The sequence below is a fragment of the Poecilia latipinna genome, unplaced genomic scaffold (assembly GCF_001443285.1).
Source record: "Poecilia latipinna isolate Pla-1442-1.1 unplaced genomic scaffold, P_latipinna-1.0 Scaffold3031, whole genome shotgun sequence".
Lineage (NCBI taxonomy): Eukaryota > Metazoa > Chordata > Actinopteri > Cyprinodontiformes > Poeciliidae > Poecilia > Poecilia latipinna.
In genome coordinates, this window is record NW_015115647.1 from 26667 (window position 1) to 47920 (window position 21254).

The following is a 21254-nucleotide window of genomic DNA, read 5'->3' on the forward strand; positions in this document are numbered from 1 at the left end:
GTTTGACTCTGAGCTGGATTAGACTGGAAAATAAAATGTTTTATGTTGATTTGAAGAGCAATATATTAGAACGTTTAATCTTATAATGTGCAATATTGCATGAAGCAATTGTGTTTACTGAGTTAAATTAAATGAAAATAATTTCTTTTCCCTTCAGATTTTGTGATCAGTTAACGACTTGGAGATGTAACTTGATATCATTTTAGTGTGTAAATTGAATTCTCCTCACTTTATAGTAATTGATTACCTATTATGAGCTACTTTGGGCCTCTCTGTGTCCTGTGCTATCACTGTGTCCTCTTTAGCTATGTGATCTAAATCCCTCTTCTCCGTTTCCTTCACCACCCACTAAATCCTCTCACCTGAAACGTACCCTCTTAATGCCGATGTCCTTTTTAAAAACACACAAACGGTTTAAGGAGAGCAGAAGCATTTTCATTAAATTCAAAGTCTTCACTTGATTACTGAGAGGCATACTGTAGGCAGAGAGAAGTTCAAAGGTTATGTTGAATTCTCGTGCCGATGTGAATTTGTCTGAACCTGGTCAGATCTGTAGTGGTTCAATCACCTCACTCTGTGGCATCAAACTGAAATCACATTATTGCTAATTTTATTGCCTCGTTAGGATCTAAAAAATATATCATTAACTAGAATATGGGTGGAAATTATCAGAGAAATGTATCAGATGGTCCTGTTTAAGATTGATTGGATGATTGTGAAAACCCGTGACACTGCACTCTTTAGAAAAACCGTCTCATGAGCTGGATTTCCTGGGACCATGGCTCTTTCTGAGTGTGCCAAGTCGCTTCCGCCTTTTTATTATCCGGCTGTAATCCTCAGCAGCCAGTGAGCTGCCAAGCAGGATCTTAGGAGCAGAGTGAACCTCAGTCTGAAGTCTTCACCTTCCCATCACATCCTACTGTAGGAAGAGGAGGTGAGAGGAGCGCTCTGACAGGACAGAGATCATTTCTGCCTGTGCTGATTGATCTAAAAAAAAAAAAAAAGAAAGAAAAAGAAAACAGCAAATAGGGATAAAAGTATTTATGCTTTTGGATCTAAAATCCTAAATTTTAATCAGCGTTTCCAGGAGCGGAAGAAAAACAACACGGTAAGTACTACTTACTTTGTCTCAGGTATGTTAGAATGAAGAGAACGATCTTTGCAAAAAAAAAAAAAAATTAAAAAAATCACAACATTTCTTGGTTTTGCTGATGATTTTATTCATTGTGATAAATATGTTGAAATAAAACTGAGGCAAAGTGATTGAACATCAATCAAAACAGATTGCTTTCTGTTTATCTTTTATAATTACGTATAACTAAAACAGCACAGTCAGGCTTGGTCTCAGTGAACCATGTAATTTGGGCTAATTAACAGCCATCGGTTTGTTAAGGGTAATTAACGTGAAGATCAGTCATTTATACGGAAAGCCGTGGTGTAAACGGTCAAGGTTAAATGGATTAAAAGCACCTGCAGAGGCCAGCGTGTTACTATCTGCTCCAGCAGGACTGGGTCAGGAATGAAAGAAACAACCAGAGTTACCTGCTGATCCTCTGATCCACATTACAAAAGAAATGCTTTTTAATAATAAAATGTCTTTCTATAAAAACCGTAAAAACCAAAAAAAAAAATGTTTGATTTTAAAAGAGATGTGATCGACTGCTCCTTGTTTTAGTCTTGCAAGGTAAAAATAAAATAGTTACAGTCCTAAACTATTAAACATTTATGAACTGATGATCGTTAATTAAACTAATTAAACAAACGTTTAAAAAAAAATTAAACAATAACAAACAAAAAGCTGTGAGCCATGCAGGAAACCAATCTAGATAAAGAAATATTACTTAGAAATTATTAGAGAGAATAAGAAAATAAATAAAAAAAAATCAGCTGAGAATGAAATGCTTGTTTACATTCACTTGTAATTAATCAAATTCCTAATTTCTTATATATTCAATCATATGGATGTTTCATACAAATTCTGAGAAAACTTTAAGAATCAAGTAATATAAAAATTGTAAAAAAGCCTTTTAAAAATTTCAGTTTAAAAAAAGAGCATTTGAGACGCAGTTTATGAGTCTGGGCATAAGGGAATCTGAAACTGAACAGAGAAATGCTTGATGTAAACCAAATAACAGGACTCCAAAAAGAAAAAGGCAAACGTACAACTGGGAAGCATGGAGGGGTGTGTGTCATGGTTTGTGGGTGTTTTCCAGCAGTAGGTTCTGGTCAGGTCATTACTGTATCCTCCATAATTAACTTTTTGCCAAGTATCGGAAGTTGCATGCAGAAAATGTAAGGGCGATGATACAAAGCACACAAGTAAATCCACCACACAGGCTGAGAATTAAAAAATAGAAAGTCCTGAACAGAGTAAAAAATCAGCTCTTTAATATTCGGAGATGCAGAGGAGTGACTTGAGCAAACAAGAATCCTAAACAAACATCTTAGAGATGAATGTGAATACAACTGTTGTGAGAGACTGGTGTGTTACAGGACGAGTCTCACAGAAAATCGTTTGACCAAAGGGAGCAATACCAGCTATGAGGTGGTACCATGTCCTAACATTTTCCTCAGTTAAAATACTATTTTTTATTCTTTAATTTATTGACTAGAACTTTGTATCTTCTCTCTCTCTCTAACCTGTGGTAAACTACTTTCTATGCTTTTGAAAGCACTGATTGTTTAAAGGGTGTCCTAGTTTTTCCACATGACTCTTTGTAAATACGGATGTTTCTGCTTTGTCAGAAGCGATCATGCGTATCTGACTTGCGAACAGCAGAGTGCAGCAGATCCCAACACGATTTAACACCAGGTCCATTACCTTAATCTGTAGTTTAAAGTAGGTGTCCAGGAGTAGATTAGGCAGCAGACCTTTGGATTAATATATTATAGATAAGTTGCTAATATGTTAGAGACTTATTTAAGTATTTAAATACCATTTAAATACTTAAAGAGCATTTAAGGAATTTTAAATATTTTGGAAGCACAGTTAAAATAAGCATCTTAAAATATGTTTCCCATTTGTGTGTTCAGTTTGCAAAGGAGCCGCCTGAACAAGAAGCAGAAACATTTACAATCTCAGCAGAATTACCTGGTTTTCTAAACGTTGTCACAATATGAAGTCTGATCTTTAATAGAAACAGTGCTACCCCAAAACGTCAACCATTCATCGTTTATATCCGCTTGGTGCCTGACTCCAGTTGTCATTGAAAAGACTGGCGAATAATTTGTCTTAATACATTAATAAATGGTGCCAGAGGACTCACTTCTCACTCAGATCATTTTGATTTATGAATCTGAAGTTACCTATGCTCTACTCCCAACATTTTAATCATGTGACACGTCACTAAAATACACTGTTCGTAACTGTAACATAAATATCTAAGGAGGAATACAATGAAATGAGGTCAGTCACCATGACCTGAGAAACAGCTGCTGGAGAAGGGAAAGATAACGACAGAGGAATCTGAGAAAAACTTTCCAGAAAATGAAGGTGGGAATGTTTAAAAAAAACATATCCCTCACATAGAGAAATGCAGTAGATGTGAAAAAAATTGTATCTCAGCTCCCTTCTTATGTCATCTTTGCTTTCAACTAAATATCAAAATTATTGTTTGTGGCTGAATTAATCACTGGACACCACCAGCATAGTTTTAACCCTCCTGTTATGTTGCGGGTCAAATTGACCTGTTAAAACATTTTTAAAAATAGTTGGAAGTATTTTTTTCTGCATGAAACTTTTTATATTTGTCTTAATAGGTGAACTCTACATATAAATTGAAAATGGTTCATTTTACACATTCATTTTATTGTTTTTTTGTGTGTAGGTTTTTTCAGTGGTCATATGTCCAAATGACTAAATGAGTAAGTTGATGCTTTATTTGTGAGAAGAAAAAAAACATCATTACACAAACATTGATTGCAATTGTTAGTATTGGAGTTAATAATCAGATACAAAAATGTTTTGGAGAATTTTTTTTTTGGTTTCTGACACTATTGCATGATTAAACCCTCCACTCCTGGGTCAAACCGGCCCACAAACATTATTGCTGTACCTTAGAAACGAACATAACAGGAGGGTTAAACGTCATTAATGGCGCCCCCATTTTTCAATCTTTAAAATTATTTTTCAGGATTTATGCCCAGGATTACAAATCATCCATTGGTTTTCAGTTTGAATGGAGCTGATAGGCACTGATCAATAATCAATACATCTTTAAAATATAGAAAAACAGTTACTACTGTTAAAGCAATCAGGAAAGAGTGCCCATGTAACAACTGATGGTAGTTTTCTAAGCTCAAAGCCCTTTAAAGACACTACTTGTGCTTTTCTTGATATTCTTATCCTCCGTCTCATGACAAAGGTAAAGCGATGGACATCGGTGGTTTGGAAACTGTCGTAGCAAACTCAGCTTACGTGTCAGCCCGGGGCGGCGCGGATGGATGTGCAGCAGCCGCCATGCGGGACAAGAAAATGCGTGCCAGGTTGAAACGTCCTCACATCAGAGACTGCCAACACATGAAGACCACTGTAGACACAACCTTTGAAAGCATGTGTACCAAACAGCCCATCGGCAAGCGCTTGTTTCAGCAGTTCCTCCAGAGTAGCGCCACCTACAAAGATGCAGGAGACCTATGGAAAGACATAGAAGACTACGGGATAAGCCAGGAGAACGACAGGCTGCAGAAGGCCCGGAGAATGGTCAACACGCATTATGAGACAGCTTCAAAGCATTTCTGCAGCTTCCTTGAGGAGAAGGCCATCATTCGCGTGAAAGAAGACCTAAAGAACGTCCGTGCTGACCTGTTCAAGGAAAGTGAGCAGCAGCTGCTCCAACACCTGGAGAAGAAGGCCTTAGATGAGTTCAAGAGCAGCAAGTTCTTCCTACGTTTCGTTCAGTTCAAATGGCTGGAGAGCCAGCCCTTTGATGAAGAGTGGTTCATGGACTTCAGGGTTCTAGGTAAAGGAGGGTTTGGGGAAGTGTTTGCCTGTCAGGCGAAAGCAACGGGCAAAATGTACGCCAACAAGAAGTTGGAGAAGAAGAGACTTAAGAAACGCAAAGGTTACGAGGTAAAGCAGTAATTTCTATTGTATAAAATGTTAAAAATCCTTTGTTAAAAATGTTTTCTCTTGGCAACTTCAAGAGAAATTGAGGCACTTTCCTTATGTCCCTTTAAATTTGTCACATTTTGTCATTTAAACACACAAAACTTCTATGTGTTTTATATTGGATTTTAGAGATAGACCAATATCTGCCATTCTATTTATAGAATGGAAGAAATTACTACTTTTTCTATACACACAACTTTGAAAATAGTGGTGTGACTTTGTTTTCAACCTCTTAAACCCTTAAATACAATCCCCTCCAATTAAAGGCCTTTTGAACTCTGTACTGAAATAACATGTGAATATTTTCCCAACTTATCAAATAGTGATGTTTTATTTGCAATTTGCAAGTATATAGATTGCTTTATTTTCAACCCAAATTGTTTTCATTTTTTTCCAAACCACAACAGTGGTTTCTGTGCTCAAATTTACTTACTGGACTTAATAATAACAACTGAGCTCAGCATAAACGCACCCTTTCAGTACAAAGATCTTATGACTTGAATACCATTTGTTTGACTATATAATGCGGTTTTGTGAGGAGAAATATCTTAATATGAATCATATCTAAAAAAAACTAGAAGATATCTCGTGCATTTACCGCAGACAAGCTGACAATAAAATATATGTTTTCTGTTAAAAGTGTAGCTTCTTCCTTAAGTAATTCTTGCAAAGTATCTAACAGAAGAGGAGTTAATAAATCTCATGGAAACGCCTGTAATTCACGTTTCTCAAGGAGAAATCTTCAAAGGCGGCTCAAATATGCTGAACAGTAGGGTGTGTAGTTCTGTGAAACGGACAACACTGTCCGTTTCACAGAACGGACAGTTCTGTGAACGGACAGTTCACAGAACTGTCCGTAATGCACTTAATGCATTAATGCATTAAGTGCATTAATGCTGATTAATGCACTTAATGCATTAATCAGCATTAAGTGCTGATTAATGCCGTTTTCTTTTCTTTCTTTTTTAGGGAGCGATGGTGGAGAAGCGTATCCTTGCAAAAGTTCACAGCCGCTTTATAGTGACGCTGGCTTATGCATTCCAGACCAAGACTGACCTTTGTCTGGTCATGACCATTATGAATGGGGGAGATCTCAGGTACTCTTTCTAAACATTCAGCAGGACTAGAGAGAAAGATGTCATGAAATAATCCTGCAGGCAAAAAGTTTTTTTTGAGATCAGAGTAAAATCCTTTCAATTAGGCTAAGCTAATATGCTAATTAAACAGATGTTATTGGCTGTGCTTTTAAGGATGTAAAATGACCTAAAAATGATTTCCTATATTTTTCCTGTAATCAGTATTACATCCGCTCTTCATTCCTCAGGTTTCACATGTATAACGTAGACGAGAATAATCCAGGTTTTGATGAGAAGAGAGCACGGTTTTACACAGCTCAGATTATCTGTGGGTTGGAGCATCTTCATCAGCACAGGATCATCTACCGGGACCTGAAGCCAGAGAACGTCCTGCTGGACGACGCAGGTCGGCCATTTAATCCCTCTCACTAAATGATTCGTGACTTTTCAATATTTAACTGTGTTGTCTGGCTCTCATCTCAAACATTGAAACCACAACCTTTGTGCTCAGGTCATGTCCGGCTGTCAGACTTGGGTCTTGCTGTTGAGCTTCCACCTGGAAAAGATAAAACTACAGGCTTCGCTGGGACTCCAGGTAAATGCGTAGTAATAAAAGTGCCCTCAAAATCTGTCCAGATAAAATAAATATTGCGTTGTAAGTTCAGGATCATCTTGCTTTTATTCCTAAAGGTTTCATGGCTCCAGAGTTGCTACAGAAGGTAGACTATGACTACACGGTGGACTACTTTACTTTGGGTGTCACAGTGTACGAGATGATTGCTGCTAAAGGTCCATTTAGAGTACGAGGAGAAAAGGTACTTTGTTCATTTGGTAGTTTTATCTATAAAGTTAAATCAAACAATCAAGTTTATTTGTCCAGCATATTGCAGCAGAAAGGCAGATCAAAGTGCTTTACATCATAAAAACACAAAATTACTTTTGGAGTTTTCAGACTTTAATTAGCTGAAATGGTGTAGATGAGAAGAATTGCTTCTATTTGTCATGTTAAGTTAGTGGTTTGTGAAGGACTCACAACAGCTGAGATTTAATGGAAAAACACACAGGAGGGACGGCAGCAACAGAATAACGAGAGATAATAGTGATTACTAGAGTCAACACATATGATGGTTCACTACTAGCAAAGTGAATGTCAGCCGTGAAGGGAACTGAGGTTAAACAGAAATACGAGAAATGACTGACCCAAAGCTGACAAAGAAATTCAGAAACAGGAAACATGAGCTTAGTTTAACACAGATCTCAAGGAAAGAGGCTACAGAATGAAACAGGGCAGAAGATCTAAAGAAAATGACAATTTCAACTTTAAACGTTTTTGAGCTTTACATCATGTTTTCATGTTATTCCCTCATCAAAAACATACCTGGAGTGTTTGAGAAATCCTTTAATCTCCCAGGGCAACCATTGAGATACGATGCAAAATGCCATGATGGATCTAGTGGCGCCTTAGACGTGCAGCTTCCGCCTCACAGAGCACTTTACCTCTACGACTCTTACACTCAGCTCCTTCAGACTAGCCAGCTGCAATTAGCAAACTCCTTCAGACTAGCCAGCTGCAAGGCGTAGTATATTACTATTACTGCGCATAGTAATATAAGAGCAACGTCTCAGTGAAATGCTGCTGTGATGACTTCCTGAAGGCAGAGTTTTAGAAAGAGCAGAAGTTTTTAAAGTGACTTCCAAGGCATTTAATTACCAAGTAAAACTTATTTTTTAGCCATATTCAAGTTTTTCTTTTCTACAGTTGCAGTTAACACAGTTACTTGATTGCTCTATAAAATGCCACTATTTGGCCTGGAAAACACTTAATACAACTTTAAAATTGACAGAATAAGGAAAGTGCAGAGTGACAGAAACCCACAAAGCCAAAGATGATAAAACCATATTTGTCTGTCAAATAAAATCCTAAAAATACACTTATAATTGTAACGTGACAAGGCAGCATATAAAAAGCGTTTTCTCTTTGTTCAGGTGGAAAATGACGAGGTTGCTAGAAGAACCTTGAATGATCCTGTTTCCTACCCGCCGAGCTTCAGCAAGGAAAGCAAGGACCTTTGTGAAGGTCTGATGGAGAAGGACCCGGCAAAACGACTGGGCTTCAAAGACAATGGATGCACAGAGCTCAAAAATCAGCCATTCTTCAAAGAAATTAACTGGGGCCGCCTGGAAGCAGGTCAAATCAAATGCGCTCAACTAAAATAAACATCTCTAATATGCAAATGGAAGTAGATTTAAAAAAAAAATGGATATGCTAAAGTAAAACTGATTAATCTCCCTTGATTTTCCATTTAAAAGGCATGCTGCTTCCACCGTTTGTTCCTGACCCCAAAATGGTCTACGCCAAAGACATCGATGAAGTGGGTGTGTTCAGCACAATCAAAGGCGTGGTCCTGGACGACAAGGACGCAGAGTTTTACAGTGACTTCGCTTCTGGAAACATCCCGATTCCCTGGCAGGAAGAGATGATAGAGACGGGCGTGTTTGGAGAAATGAACGTCTGGGGCGAGGGCGGCAAGCTGCCCAACGATCTCGACCCAAACTACGTCGAGGCCAAAGGCGGAGCCTGTGTGCTGCTGTGAGCGAGAGGCGGCTCCAGAGCAGGAGGAAGAAAATCTCACCGACTTAAGCATTAGCCGTTGTCTTGGAAAATGAAACTTTCGCTTATTTACTGGGAAGAGTGAACTGATAAACAAGGTTTCATTCATTCAGCAAATGTTATATTTATGGAACTGATAACAGTTTTCAGTGAAGAAGTTTTCTCTTCTCTTTCCAAATGAAATTCCTTTGAACCAGGTTTGATTAAGGGACAGAGGTACCAATTAACCAGAGATGGGAGAAACTTAGAGAAACTCCCTACAGGAGAGAGCTGGGTGGAAGGCACCACTGTGTTCGTGACTGATAAGATATAAAAGGAGAACTTCATGTGTTAAGCTTCACTTCTTCTTCTTCTTCTTCTTCTTCTTCTTCTTCTTCTTCTTCTTCTTCTCTCTTGCTTTTCTTTTCTCAGATGCTGATATTTATTTTCTAAATAAAATATCTAAAGACAAATGCGCATTTCTCTGATAGATTCAGTGTATCGCTCTCTCCCAAAACAAAAAATATTTTTCCTAAACCCCTTTTAGTGCATCTTAAGCACAACTGTATTTATTTTTTAGTCTATAAAATATAACACTGTTAAAGTATTATCAAACAAGCGTAAACGTGGCTACACTCAAATGAATATAATGTAAACTTATAAGATTATCTGCCACTGTTGTATGAATAAAAATGTCTATGTGCAGATGTTGTAGAAAATAATACTTAAAAGCATTTAATAAAAATGTGACAAGCAAAAATATATCCTGTCTTCCTCTGCTTAAATGGTTTGAAATTAAAATACATTTTTCCTTTTTCAATAGCAACATTGTTTAGTGAATACAAAAAAGGGGATTTGAATTAAATAAGGCCAAAAACTGTTTGTGTTCTTAGGATGCACTGTTTTTATTTCATTTATTTATTTTTTTTAATAATTATTATATTTCTTTTTTCTGGTTGTTTTTCATTGGAAATCCACACTGAACATAAACACTCGAGTCTGAACAATTCCCTATGATGATCTCTTAATCAAATTCTTTACATTATGTTGCATTTATTTTACATATATTGTATTAATCGTTTTTATTCCTTTTTTACTTTTATTTTTCACTAACTCTGTTTGAAGTTTTTGCGTACATTTTAAGATTTTCCATTTGCCTAAGGTGTTGTTACTTTGAAATGTTATGTAACAAGCTTTTCTTACTTATGTTCACAGCTATGTATTTGTTTTTTTAGCGCAAAGTTTTTTAAGGTGATTCTCAAGCAATCAAAAATTACTCGGAAAATAAAACTTTCGCTTATTTACTGGGAACTGATAATGAAGGTTTCATTCATTCAGCAAATGTTATATTTATGGAACTGATAACAGTTTTCAGTGAAGAAGTTTTCTCTTCTCTTTCCAAATGAAATTCCTTTGAACCAGGTTTGATTAAGGGACAGAGGTACCAATTAACCAGAGACGGGAGAAACTTAGAGAAACTCCCTACAGGAGAGAGCTGGGTGGAAGGCACCACTGTGTTCGTGACTGATAAGATATAAAAGGAGAACTTCATGTGTTAAGCTTCACTTCTTCTTCTTCTTCTTCTTCCTTCTTTTCTCAGACGTCATCTGTCTTAAAGACGTTTTGTGCTGCTCAAATCGTCACAGAATCATGATCAGAGAAGGAAAAAAAACCAACAACAAGGAAATACCACGAGCGATGGGGACTGAAGACTCCAAGGAATTTCTACCAATGATTAACATACTTGACTGAAGGAGACTAAATACATAACAATCATAGCAGCACATGCGCAATGAAGAAAAAATAGAGGTGGAAAAAAGGGTTATCATGCTAATCAGGACACAGGAAAAAAAAATCTGAAAACGAGTCAAAGCCAGCCTGCAGACAGTTCAGCACAAACCTGTAAGAAAATGGTAGGCAGGGAATATACTGAATGCTATAACCAACTGCATGGTATAATGTGCAAAATATGTCCTGTAAGACCCACAGTCAGTGGTGAAGACTGACAGACAGAACAACCAGACAAAAGTGGACAAGAAAGCATTAGGGGAAAAAGTGAGGAGAAAAATAAATAAAATTAAAAGTTAGCTGCATAAAGTCTAAAGAAAAAGAAAAGTTTTTCAGGAGTTCCCATTTCACCTGAAAACTCATTATGATTTTCCAGGAACAACCTGTGACATTTCTAGATCAGTGGTTTCCTTTAACCCCACAAAGTCTTGAAGTAACCTTCACTCTTTAATGTCTTGCACTCATTAAAATGCAGACAAGCAAACACCATTACAGCATGAAGGTGTGGTTCACAAGCTCTTAGCCAGACACGTGCGAGACGTGGACTGGCACCATAAAGCGAGCATAATGCAGAATCAGCACATACGGGTGAGTATCAATGATAATGGTTGTTTTAAATCACATCAGACAAGTGATAATAAGTAAAACAAATATGTAAACATAATATTACTTTCACTGATTTACAGTTTCTGAGTCGTTTTGATGTGCAGAAGTATCTAAATTATTATCTTTTATGTCAGGAGAAACTTAAGAATACAGTTTTAGCAAAACTAGAACAAAATCCAACTCAGAAAAAGCAGAAAACTTGATCCACTGGCATTTTTCTTTTCTTTCAGGGATATTTGGCCAAGGGCTATTATTTCATAATTACTTAGGAAATAATTAGAGACTAAAGTACCGCAGTAAAAAACATTATACTTCAATTCATAATTTATTACATCATTCCAAACAGTAACTCAAACTAAATGCTAAACCTGGACAGCTGAAAAGGTTCAACGCTCTTTGAATCGGTCTTAAATTTTACACAAGATGTTAAGATTTGCACAGAAAGTGCAAACATTGTATCAAACTGGGATATGAAAAATACATATATGTGTATATATCACCACAAATTACCAGAACATTTCTCAGATGTATATTATAAACCCAGATCAGACCAGCTGTTCACAACAAAAGGCTGAATATGTAAACTATTTAAGAAAGACCCGTACTGAAGCACTGGCCTCACCGAAACTCAGTCTGCAAATACAGATCCATTAGTTTGACACAAAGGTGACAGTGATTGATCAGTTTTAGCTGAGCACATAAATGACTCATAAATCTAAGTACAGCTGGGAGAAAATTTAACAAACGCTTTCCTTCTTCAAGACCCAAACGTCTAAAACTCTGGAAAGTCCCAAAATCCTAAAATTTAAAACACAAGGAAAGAAAAACCTTTTCATTCAGACTATTAATGAAGATGTTGTTGGTGTGGAAATGCAGCAATTAAGAAGTGAGCACTGCTCACTTCAGGTGATGATGCACATAATTCAGTTGTGCAGTAAATGGTTCCTGTAGATGATGGAGAACATGTGAATTCGTAGTAGACCCAATAATAAATGGTTCTGAAGCATCTTTGTGTTCTTCATGTCTCATGTTTTCCTTAAGGTGGATGAAATCAAAATATAAATAGTTCCAGATGCCTGTCAGTTTCAGCCCCAAATTTTCAGGTGTATGGTGGAAAAAGATCAGAAGGGAATTTATTTTTCACCCTCCCACTGAGTCCAAGCAGAAAGATAAGAAATGTTTGGCTTTGTAAGAGCCAAACCCGAGTCCACAGCTAAATCTGTCAGAAAATCAGAAGACAGGAAATGATTGAGTTGGAAAAATCTTCCAAGCCAAAGTGAGCAAATATTACCAAGTCAAAATGTGGGCTGTGATAATAAAATACTACAAAAAAAAACAAACAAAAAAAAAACAACAAAAAAAAACAGGTGACTCTGAATCTAAATGTGTTTCAACGGAGTAATAGCAGTTTAAAAGTGTTCACACACATTCAACTACTTTCTTTTTATGCGTTACATTTTTCCACCACATTTGCATGCTTGCTGTTTGTGAGATGAAATTTACACACTGACAGGATTTATTGTTTGTTGTCATTTTATCTTGCCCTTTAATTTCACAATATGAATAGGTAATGCAAAAATCTTTAATTACCATAATAATAATAAAAAATAATCTGCTTCAGTGTAAAGAACGCTGCTGGTTTCAGTAGGAGGATTGTTTCAGTCCACCTTTTGTTTAGTTCGGTAATATGTCCTGTCAAATGCAGGTGGTTGGTTGTTTGAAAGGAAGGCACCTTTAAGCTTCTTACTATGACGTTTCACATGAGTCAGTAACAAATAAAAAAAGAAAATCTGGGAATAAACTGAACGCCTGTATCAGCTTAGATTGTCAGAAGAGACTGAGTCATCACACAGCTGATAAGGTAATTACAAATAAAGATGGTGTCACATGCAGTACATGGATCCGACTCATCGGCCATTTGTAATCAAAGCTTGACACAACTGTGCATTTATCTGACACACCCCGTCTTTCCTTCAGCAAATACAATTTCCTACATATTATAGAAACCTAACAGCTCACACACATGTAGACGCCTCGTTACCTGACACAGTTTATACTGTAACTATGTGCAATAACTGATTTCACTGACATCAGCAAAAACAAAAAAAAAAAAAAAAAATCCCTAGATGAGATTAAGAGCTTCCACTTAAACTCAACATTGTTCATGCCTTGAGGTTGGCGCAAACCCCGCAAGGTTGCCAGGATTTAAAATTGAGGAGGTCAGTGCGGACATGAGTGCATAAACAATTCAGATAACAGAAGTGAGGGATAAAATAATAAAACATTAACAGGCTAATGATTAGGAGCCACACTTAATACCTGTTTCACACTGTAAGCACTGTACGACAAAGCACTTTGAACCGCTTTTTTTTTTTAAGACAAGAACTCCCCTGCGATAAGATACAGACTATAAATAAAGAGTTTAAAGTTTATACTAAACAAAGATTTGTCTAAGTGGATTCAGTAGGCAAACATCTCCGCTTCCTTTAAGCAGTCACATTGGTAGAAATCTGAAGAGTTTTGTTGAATTTGTCTATGTTTGATAGTCATAAAAGATGAATTATGAGAGGGTTTCAGAAGAGGCCGGTCACGGTCAAGTTTTAACCAAAAGAACGCAAAGTAGTAAATAAAAAGAAAAATAAGAAAAAAGAAAGCCTAAAGATTTAGTCAATGCATCTATTGTCTTGCAGCAAAACCTATCAATGGTTAACCGGTGTAAAAAAAAAACTAAAAAAAAAACTCTTTCTGCCTTCAATATATCACTTACACACTTCAGTCAGCTCTCTCTGTTTGCTCTGTCCTCAGTTTAGTGTTTCCCCTTATGCAAGTATTTGCTTTTGGATGTTGAAATAACCTTCTTTAAAATTGAAGCTACCAAATTAGTCATCGAAAGGGCAAAGGGCAGAAGAAGATGATTTGATTAAACAAATGAGAATCTTCAGATTAAACTTGCGCAACAATATAATAATGCAAGTCATAGTTAAAAGAAAAAAAAAAAAAAAAAAACTAAATAGTATTTAATAACCAAGGTTTACTCTGTGTGTAGCTCATTTTCCACAATAAACTCGGTGCTCCTTATCAAAAATTTTATTATTAATAGTTAACAAGTGTAAGAGAGTGTATTTTAAAAAATGCAACTCTTTTAAACTTTTGGTACTTCAATTTAAATCCCTGTTCAAATGGAGTTTATCACAGAAAATAAAAATCCTTCTGACATGTCAAGCTGTTAGGTGGGTGTTTGAGGGTGAAAAGCCATGAATTTTGGGCGGGAATAGCCCGACTACGGCAACAAATCAATGTTCAAATTTCCAGGTTTGGTTGCACGTGGAAGAAGAAAAAAAAATCCTGAGTCAGTTCTCACACTCCCAAAATTAATATCAGGCACAGATGTAGCGAATAGAGCTCCTGGCAGACGCAGGACCTATAACCTGTAATTATTAATAGAAAACTACCTCCAAGATGCAGGATGTTATGGAGGTTGCAGCACTTTTCCTAGGTTTTGGTGGTTTGATACTAGTTTATGTTTCAATAGAGGATCAATATTGGAAAGAATCGACCCAAGATGGGAGCGTGATTTTAACTTCTACCGTCTATGAAAACCTGTGGATGTCTTGTGCAAGCGATTCTACGGGGGTCTATGACTGTCGGGAATTTCCTTCCCTCTTTGCTCTCCCAGGTAACTGACTGAAAGGTTCATCTGCTACCAAAATTTTACACGACAGGAAACTAAAATCCTTGTAGAACGCCAGGCATGCATGTGTATTTTCAAATTGAAAAATATGCAGTGTGAAATTTTTGTGAAAAGAAACCAAATCTGAGCTTTCATCATTTTTGCACACTATTCTGTTTGTTAGCAATTTTCTGATGATTCAGCAAAGTTAAACAGCTGACTGCGCACTTTCCAGACATACAGATATTGAGAAAATTCAAGATTCTGCTATGATTTTTTACATTAATCAGTCATACTTCTTTATTAACCCAAACTGATGTAAGGTAAGCTTACCCTTGTTTTTTACTAAAACTATACAGTCAGATTTAACTGAATGCATGTGCAATATGATGTACAGAAACACAAAATCTTAAGTATTTTTTTTTTGTCTGGTTTTCATTGCAAAGATTGTAGTTAATCTGAAACAGGACAAAAATAATGTAAAAGTAATTTTTGAGAAGCTTCTTTTAAGTCAGTAATTGATTAATATTGGTTTGAAAACGTATTTGCTCCACTGGCAGATTATTTAATTTATAAGACATTTTTACCATTAGTGAAATAATCTGCTGGTGAAACTAGAACTTTTTTGAATCAGTATTGAGAATTATTTGCTTAAAAGAAGCTCCATTATCTTACTGAAAAGTTACTTGCAAGTAAGTCTTACTGTATTTCAAGTATACTAAGATATTTCCAGTAGAAACTAGACAAGAAAAACTTGTTAATTTTTTGTGTTTCTGCTGTGTAAGCGCTCAGTTCCACTAGTTGCCTCCTTAAACTTTGTTTGTTTTGTTTAAAGCCAATACAGAGCTCAGATTCATAAGAAGAATATTTTTGGACGCATCGACTTTGGTGAATTAATTCATTAGGTGAACACAGAATTTAAACTGCCTAATTTGGGCTAAAAGTCCAGTTATTTAGGTGAAAGTATCATTTCAGTATCACTATGCAAAAAACTATCGTGAATGTAATTCATGATATGTTATTGATGCACAATTCAGATCACTTTAAATATTAGTTTAAGCTGTCTGTGGGTGCTGTTCTTGATCATATTGAGATCCAAATAGTTTGAAGTAGTTACTAATTTACAGCTATACCTTGTAAACTTAGAGTTGTTCATGAGGCAACATAGCATTGAAGTCAAACAGTTTTTGATATTAAATTTGAAACTTTTGGAACAGAGAGAAATGTTAAATTGTATGGTCTTTGGCAGATTGTCTGGTCTAGCTGAACAGATCAGAGAATTTGTCTTAATGGGAACTGAGTCTGTGTTTCCAGCTTTGATTATGCCTTTTGAGGATGTTAGATAAGTAAACGTCTTTGTGTCCCAACTTGGTCATCTTGGGGTCAATATTTATTGACCAACCTCTAGGGGCTGAACGTTTTCCCATCGTCCCTTTCCACTCAGGGAGTATCAAGGAGTCGGAGCTTGATAAATCCCATCAAGAACTCACTTGATTTTGTTGACATAGTGTCCAGAGCGAATGACCAGGGGGTGATACATGGCGTTAGGTCTATAGACGTTTGTGAGTGAGATTGAAAGGCTCTGGCGCTTTGTTGTCCTGCAAGTTGTGTAAACATTTACCCTTTCTAAAGGTTCAATAGAAACCTGAATAATAGGAAAATTATAAGTGGGGTATTTGGAATTAATCATTAATTTGTAGGGTTTTGTTGCACTTTAGAGCAAGGTGTACAGGGAACTGGTCTTCTGGACGTGTGGCCAATAGATCCTTGGGCAACAAGACAGCTTGGACGGATAAAATTGGTAATTCTACTTCCTCTGACCGGATCGTTTCGGCAAGCCGGAAAAAAAAGAAAGAGGACAAAATGAATCCAATGGTGGAAGCTTTAGCGTGCTTTTTGGGCTTTTTGGGATGGATTATGGTTGGTGTGGCCCTTCCAAATCGATACTGGAGAGAGTCTACCGTGGATGGTAACGTTATTACCACCTCGACCATCTATGAAAATCTGTGGATGTCCTGCGCAACGGACGCCACAGGGGTTCACAACTGCCGAGATTTTCCATCCTTGCTGGCGCTAAATGGTATGTGGTCTGGACAAAACTGTGTTTGAATTTCACTCTTAACTTGACCGAGAAATCAAGAGCTAGGAAATGGTAATAAGACAATGGAGACCTAATCTAACCACCATGCGACGGAAGACAAATGTAAAAGCAGCATTGTCTAAGGAGGAAATAGTTTAATTTCTAGAACGTATTTATGTATGTGACTGTGGTCAATATTTGACTTAATCTACATAACAGTGTGGAGCATTTTATAGCCAGAAGCTTTACAGCTTTACCGCAGCGGCTGCAAACAGTGCAATAACTTCAGCAGCAAAAAAGAAAAAAAAAAAAAACACTCAATGAAGTCATAAAGTTTTAAAATGCTTTCGAAGACTATCATTTAGTCATAAAGCAGTCTGGCATATTGGCTTCACCTCTTGCGGTATTACTTCACAAAATCATATGCTAAGATTTCAGAAGTCGCCAAAGGAACATGAAGTTGTTTACTGTAGTGTCTTTCACTTGGTTCTACATGGTATTGTGGCATCAGATATATTAGCAGATATGAAAAAAATAAAGATTATATAGCTTCAAAATTTGCTCTGATAAACATTTGTAGGCATTGTTAGGTCTCCTGGTTGGCTGTTTTTAAGACAAACACATTACAAAGCACTTTAACAGCACAGCGATACTATATTAAGAATTTTTTGTTACGTTTATTATTATTATTATTATTATTATTATTATTATTATTATTAAAAACTGTTGTGTTGTTACACAGCTCTGCCTGTGATCAGGAAACAATGTTCACAACAACATTTGCAGAGCTTGTGCAACAGTGAATGATGTGGCTGAAGCCACATCATTCCTTTGTCATCATTACTGTCACCAATGGAAAATAACGTCCAAAACAAGAGGAGTTCTCATAGCATTTCCATCGAAATGTGGTAGAAAAACCAAATCATGAAAAAAATATTTTTTCTTAATTGCTCACACGAAAACAACACACTTTCATAAGCTGAATAAGGCAAATTTTTAAACACTCTTCTACAAAAACCACTTGTAAAATGGTGCGCCAAACATTTTTGACACGCCATTTTACATGGGGAAAGTAGGTTTCTAAGCAAACCACTAATGCTTCACTTAATGTTTTCACACAGGGTACATTCAGGCCTCCCGAGCGTTGATGATCGCCTCCATCTTGTTTGGGGCATTTGGCCTTGTGGCGACCCTCGTGGGGATGCAGTGCACCAAAGTATGCGGGGAAAACTATATTCTGAAAGGCCGGATCGCGGCGATCGGAGGGGTGTTCTTTTTACTTCAAGGTACAGCTTTAACGGCGCAATAAAAGTGGAGTTACTGAACTCAAATTACTCAAATACAATTAAAATAAATAAAAAGGTGTGGCCAGCAGAGTAAACCAAAGAACTGTGATAAGAGAAGTCAGCCTAACCTCATTTCTACACTGAACACCTTGTTAGGTAAATATGTTAAATGTGCCAACCTTTGTGCACAGCAGACAAGCTATCAGTAAATGGATGATCTGTTGAAAAGGTTATCCTGCAGGTAACAGAACCGTCTGTTCACAGGCGACTATATATTAACAAAAGTCTGAGAATTGTGGAAATAAAAATCACAACATGAACAATTCAAGGTCAAAGTCCGAGACATAAGAGGACACATTCAAAAAATGTATCCAACCAGTTTGTTATTTTTGATTGTACTGGTTGTACCAAATAGTCGGGGCTAATGATTTATGACTGATTTGGCGGGCAGCAAGTGTTGCTACTAGTAACCGTACACTGCGACTTGCTAATGATGCTGAAGCTAGCTTCTGATTTCTTTTAATTTATTACATGTATAATAATTTATAATTTATATTTGATGATTTAAAAAAAAAGGGTGTTGGATAGTTTAATGAGAAATCTGGACTGCCTTTGGCCACCTCAGTTTCAAAATCTAAAATAAACAGATTGGGCAAATTTGAAGACTTTCTCATAACGGCTTTGGCAGAAAATGGTTTAAAAAAACATTTCTATTATCTACTATGTCATTTAATATTAACGTCGTCATAAAGACAAAAATAATGTGTTCAGGAGGAAGATTACTTCTCTATTTGATTTAATTAGATGCCATAATCTCTCATATAACATTAGAGCTAAATGATCCAAACCGGGATCAGAACCAATGGAAAAGAGGTGTAATATAAAATTCATTCAAACATATAAATAATAATATTGTGTATTAAAATTACACACACACACAAATGCTACCAAAGGAATTAAGCAAATATGCAATGATGATTAAGTAAATTGCTAAAAACAAATGGTTTGTTTATGAATGAAGAGGTCGGTACAAATTATCAAAGGTACAACTGGACTGGGAACGGAGACGACTGCACACAACTACACTAATAACAAAACTCAGTCAAGCACACAGCCGTTATAAAATACTATTTTTATCACAAACATGTACGATTCCTTATTGCCCTCTATGCTAAGCCGTCTATCAGGACTACATTTTTAATACCCCTAAAGCCATGTATTTGCCATAAGTGACGTGCTGTATTTTTCTCCGTATTTCACATACTTAAGGTGAACAAGTCTTTGTCTTTTCGTAGGGCTTTGCACCATGATTGCTGTGTCTTGGTATGCAGCCAACATCACCCAGCAGTTCTTCGACCAGCTTTACGCTGGGACAAAGTAAGTTCATCTGAGCATTACACAACAGAACAATAGCTATATATAGTTTACCGTGGCATAAGCGCTAGATAAGAAAATACGAGATAAACATTATCATGTTTCAGGTATGAGATTGGACAGGGCCTCTACATCGGCTGGTCATCTGCTGTACTCGCCCTCTGTGGAGGCTCCTGCCTGCTGTGCGCTTGCAAGCTAAATTCTCCCAGTGAAAAGACGTGAGTATCTCTCGTTACGCCAGTCAGCTCAAGATTTTATATTTTGTCCTGAAATACGTCTTCTCTTTTAGGTCCTACCCGTACCAGCCAGGCTCAAGGAGACACATGCTGTCTACTGTGGCAACGTCTCAGGCGGCACCGAGCAACTACGGCAGGAACGCTTATGTCTGAGAGGCACCGTCAGCAGATCCTTTCATCATGATGGTTTAAATTTACTTAGTGTACTAAGAAATGACAGCGTGAATAATTTGACGGCATTTGATTTTGTGGATTTGCTGTGAATTTGATCAGACGTTAACTCCATCGATGCAAAGTAAGATTTGTGATGTATAAACTGTTACTGCCGGTTACCTTTCCTTTTCTGTACTCAAAGGGGTTTGCAATGACTCCCAATCGGTTTGCATAAAGATTCAGAAGTCCATAAATGTTTTTATACAACCACAGAGGATGAGATTATTTGAACTAAGAATATGTGATCATTTTAATTATAATGCAACATGTTTGCACAGAAGATTTGAATGTGCTTTATTGTATAAAACACATGTATTGTACCTGTTTTGTCAAACCTGCCGCATATTTAGTTATACAAGCAAAAAAACTTGATTCTTTCATTAAGTCTGGTAGTTGTGATCATTTCAGCAATATATTTACTAATGATAGAGTCCAGGTGACAACTATAGTTGTAACCTAATAACAGGAAATATCCTGAACTCTAGATTCATGATATGAACATGTTTTCAACTTTTTTTACATTTTACATGTTACAACAAAATCACATTTTTTTCTGGTGAACCACCACAAAGTAGGGCATAATTGTTAACTGGAGAGAAAAGGATACATGGCTTTCAAAATTATTTACAAATAAAAATCTGACAAGTGTGGAGTGTCATTGTCCATCTATTGCAAACAACTGCCTTAAGAAGTCACAGATTAGTAAAACAATGCCACTTGGATGAAAAAAAACCTATGGAAAACCTACAGCAAAGATCTTAGACTCAGTTAACATGATGATATATTAAATATAAGAAGCTCAGAAGGAGCTTTTAGATACATTTAAACTGGTATGTATAATAGAAAACCAATACTCCATATCCTGTTAAAACCACTAGTGGCTGCATCATGTTCTGGGTTGCTGAAAACAAATCCAAAAATATTGAAAACCTTTGTTTAACCTTTAGAAACAAGACAAAACATTCTTGCCCAGAAAACATTAAAAACCTCCCCGAAGCTAATTTCTTACTGTAATGGTAGAACATTTCCAGAAATACATGGAAAGCTACTTTTCCTTGTGCTCAGAATTTCACCTGCTACTTTCTGAGGTGTTTTTCTTTCCTCTTTTTTTTTTTTTTTTTTGTGTCACACATACAGTGGGGAGAACAAGTATTTGATACACTGTTGATTTTTCAGGTTTTTCCACTTGCAAAGCATGTAGAAGACTGTAATTTTTTATCATAGG

General features: G+C 36.6%; 2 protein-coding genes across 4 annotated transcripts; both read left to right on the forward strand.

Annotated features, from left to right (window-relative positions):
• Positions 1-819: 819 nt before the first annotated feature.
• On the forward strand, positions 820-10367 carry grk1b (G protein-coupled receptor kinase 1 b). Of its 2 annotated transcripts, XR_001422952.1 has the most exons (9): positions 820-1108; positions 4365-5071; positions 6080-6207; positions 6435-6592; positions 6698-6781; positions 6877-7001; positions 8173-8374; positions 8497-8895; positions 10100-10367. XR_001422952.1 is itself a non-coding variant. In XM_015022508.1 (8 exons), the coding sequence occupies exons 2-8, from the start codon at positions 4373-4375 to the stop codon at positions 8778-8780; spliced, it is 1680 nt and encodes a 559-aa protein (XP_014877994.1). In that variant the 5' UTR covers positions 820-1108; positions 4365-4372; the 3' UTR covers positions 8781-9173. The 2 variants fall into 2 exon arrangements, 1 of the variants encoding a protein (XP_014877994.1); XM_015022508.1 differs by lacking the exon at positions 10100-10367 and having other exon boundaries at positions 8497-9173.
• Positions 10368-14504: 4137 nt separating this feature from the next.
• Positions 14505-20677, forward strand: LOC106939931 (claudin-15-like). 2 transcript variants are annotated; one of them, XM_015022509.1, is made up of 5 exons: positions 14505-14846; positions 18042-18206; positions 19502-19583; positions 19688-19798; positions 19870-20677. In XM_015022509.1, exons 1-5 carry the CDS (start codon positions 14630-14632, stop codon positions 19967-19969), a joined length of 675 nt encoding a protein of 224 aa, XP_014877995.1. In that variant the 5' UTR covers positions 14505-14629; the 3' UTR covers positions 19970-20677. The 2 variants fall into 2 exon arrangements, with proteins under 2 accessions (XP_014877995.1, XP_014877996.1); XM_015022510.1 differs by lacking the exon at positions 14505-14846 and adding an exon at positions 15683-16920.
• Positions 20678-21254: the final 577 nt, after the last annotated feature.

Excerpts from the sequence above, each read along its gene's own strand:
- LOC106939931 (XM_015022509.1), top strand. The coding sequence starts at position 14,630 with ATGCAGGATGTTATGGAGGTTGCAGCACTTTTCCTAGGTTTTGGTGGT. Across the intron at positions 18,207-19,501 it reads GGTGTTCTTTTTACTTCAAG|GGCTTTGCACCATGATTGCT; the intron begins GTACAGCTTTAA and ends GTCTTTTCGTAG. Across the intron at positions 19,584-19,687 it reads CAGCTTTACGCTGGGACAAA|GTATGAGATTGGACAGGGCC; the intron begins GTAAGTTCATCT and ends ATCATGTTTCAG.
- grk1b (XM_015022508.1), top strand. The coding sequence starts at position 4,373 with ATGGACATCGGTGGTTTGGAAACTGTCGTAGCAAACTCAGCTTACGTG. Across the intron at positions 6,208-6,434 it reads ATGAATGGGGGAGATCTCAG|GTTTCACATGTATAACGTAG; the intron begins GTACTCTTTCTA and ends TTCATTCCTCAG. Across the intron at positions 6,782-6,876 it reads AGGCTTCGCTGGGACTCCAG|GTTTCATGGCTCCAGAGTTG; the intron begins GTAAATGCGTAG and ends TTATTCCTAAAG.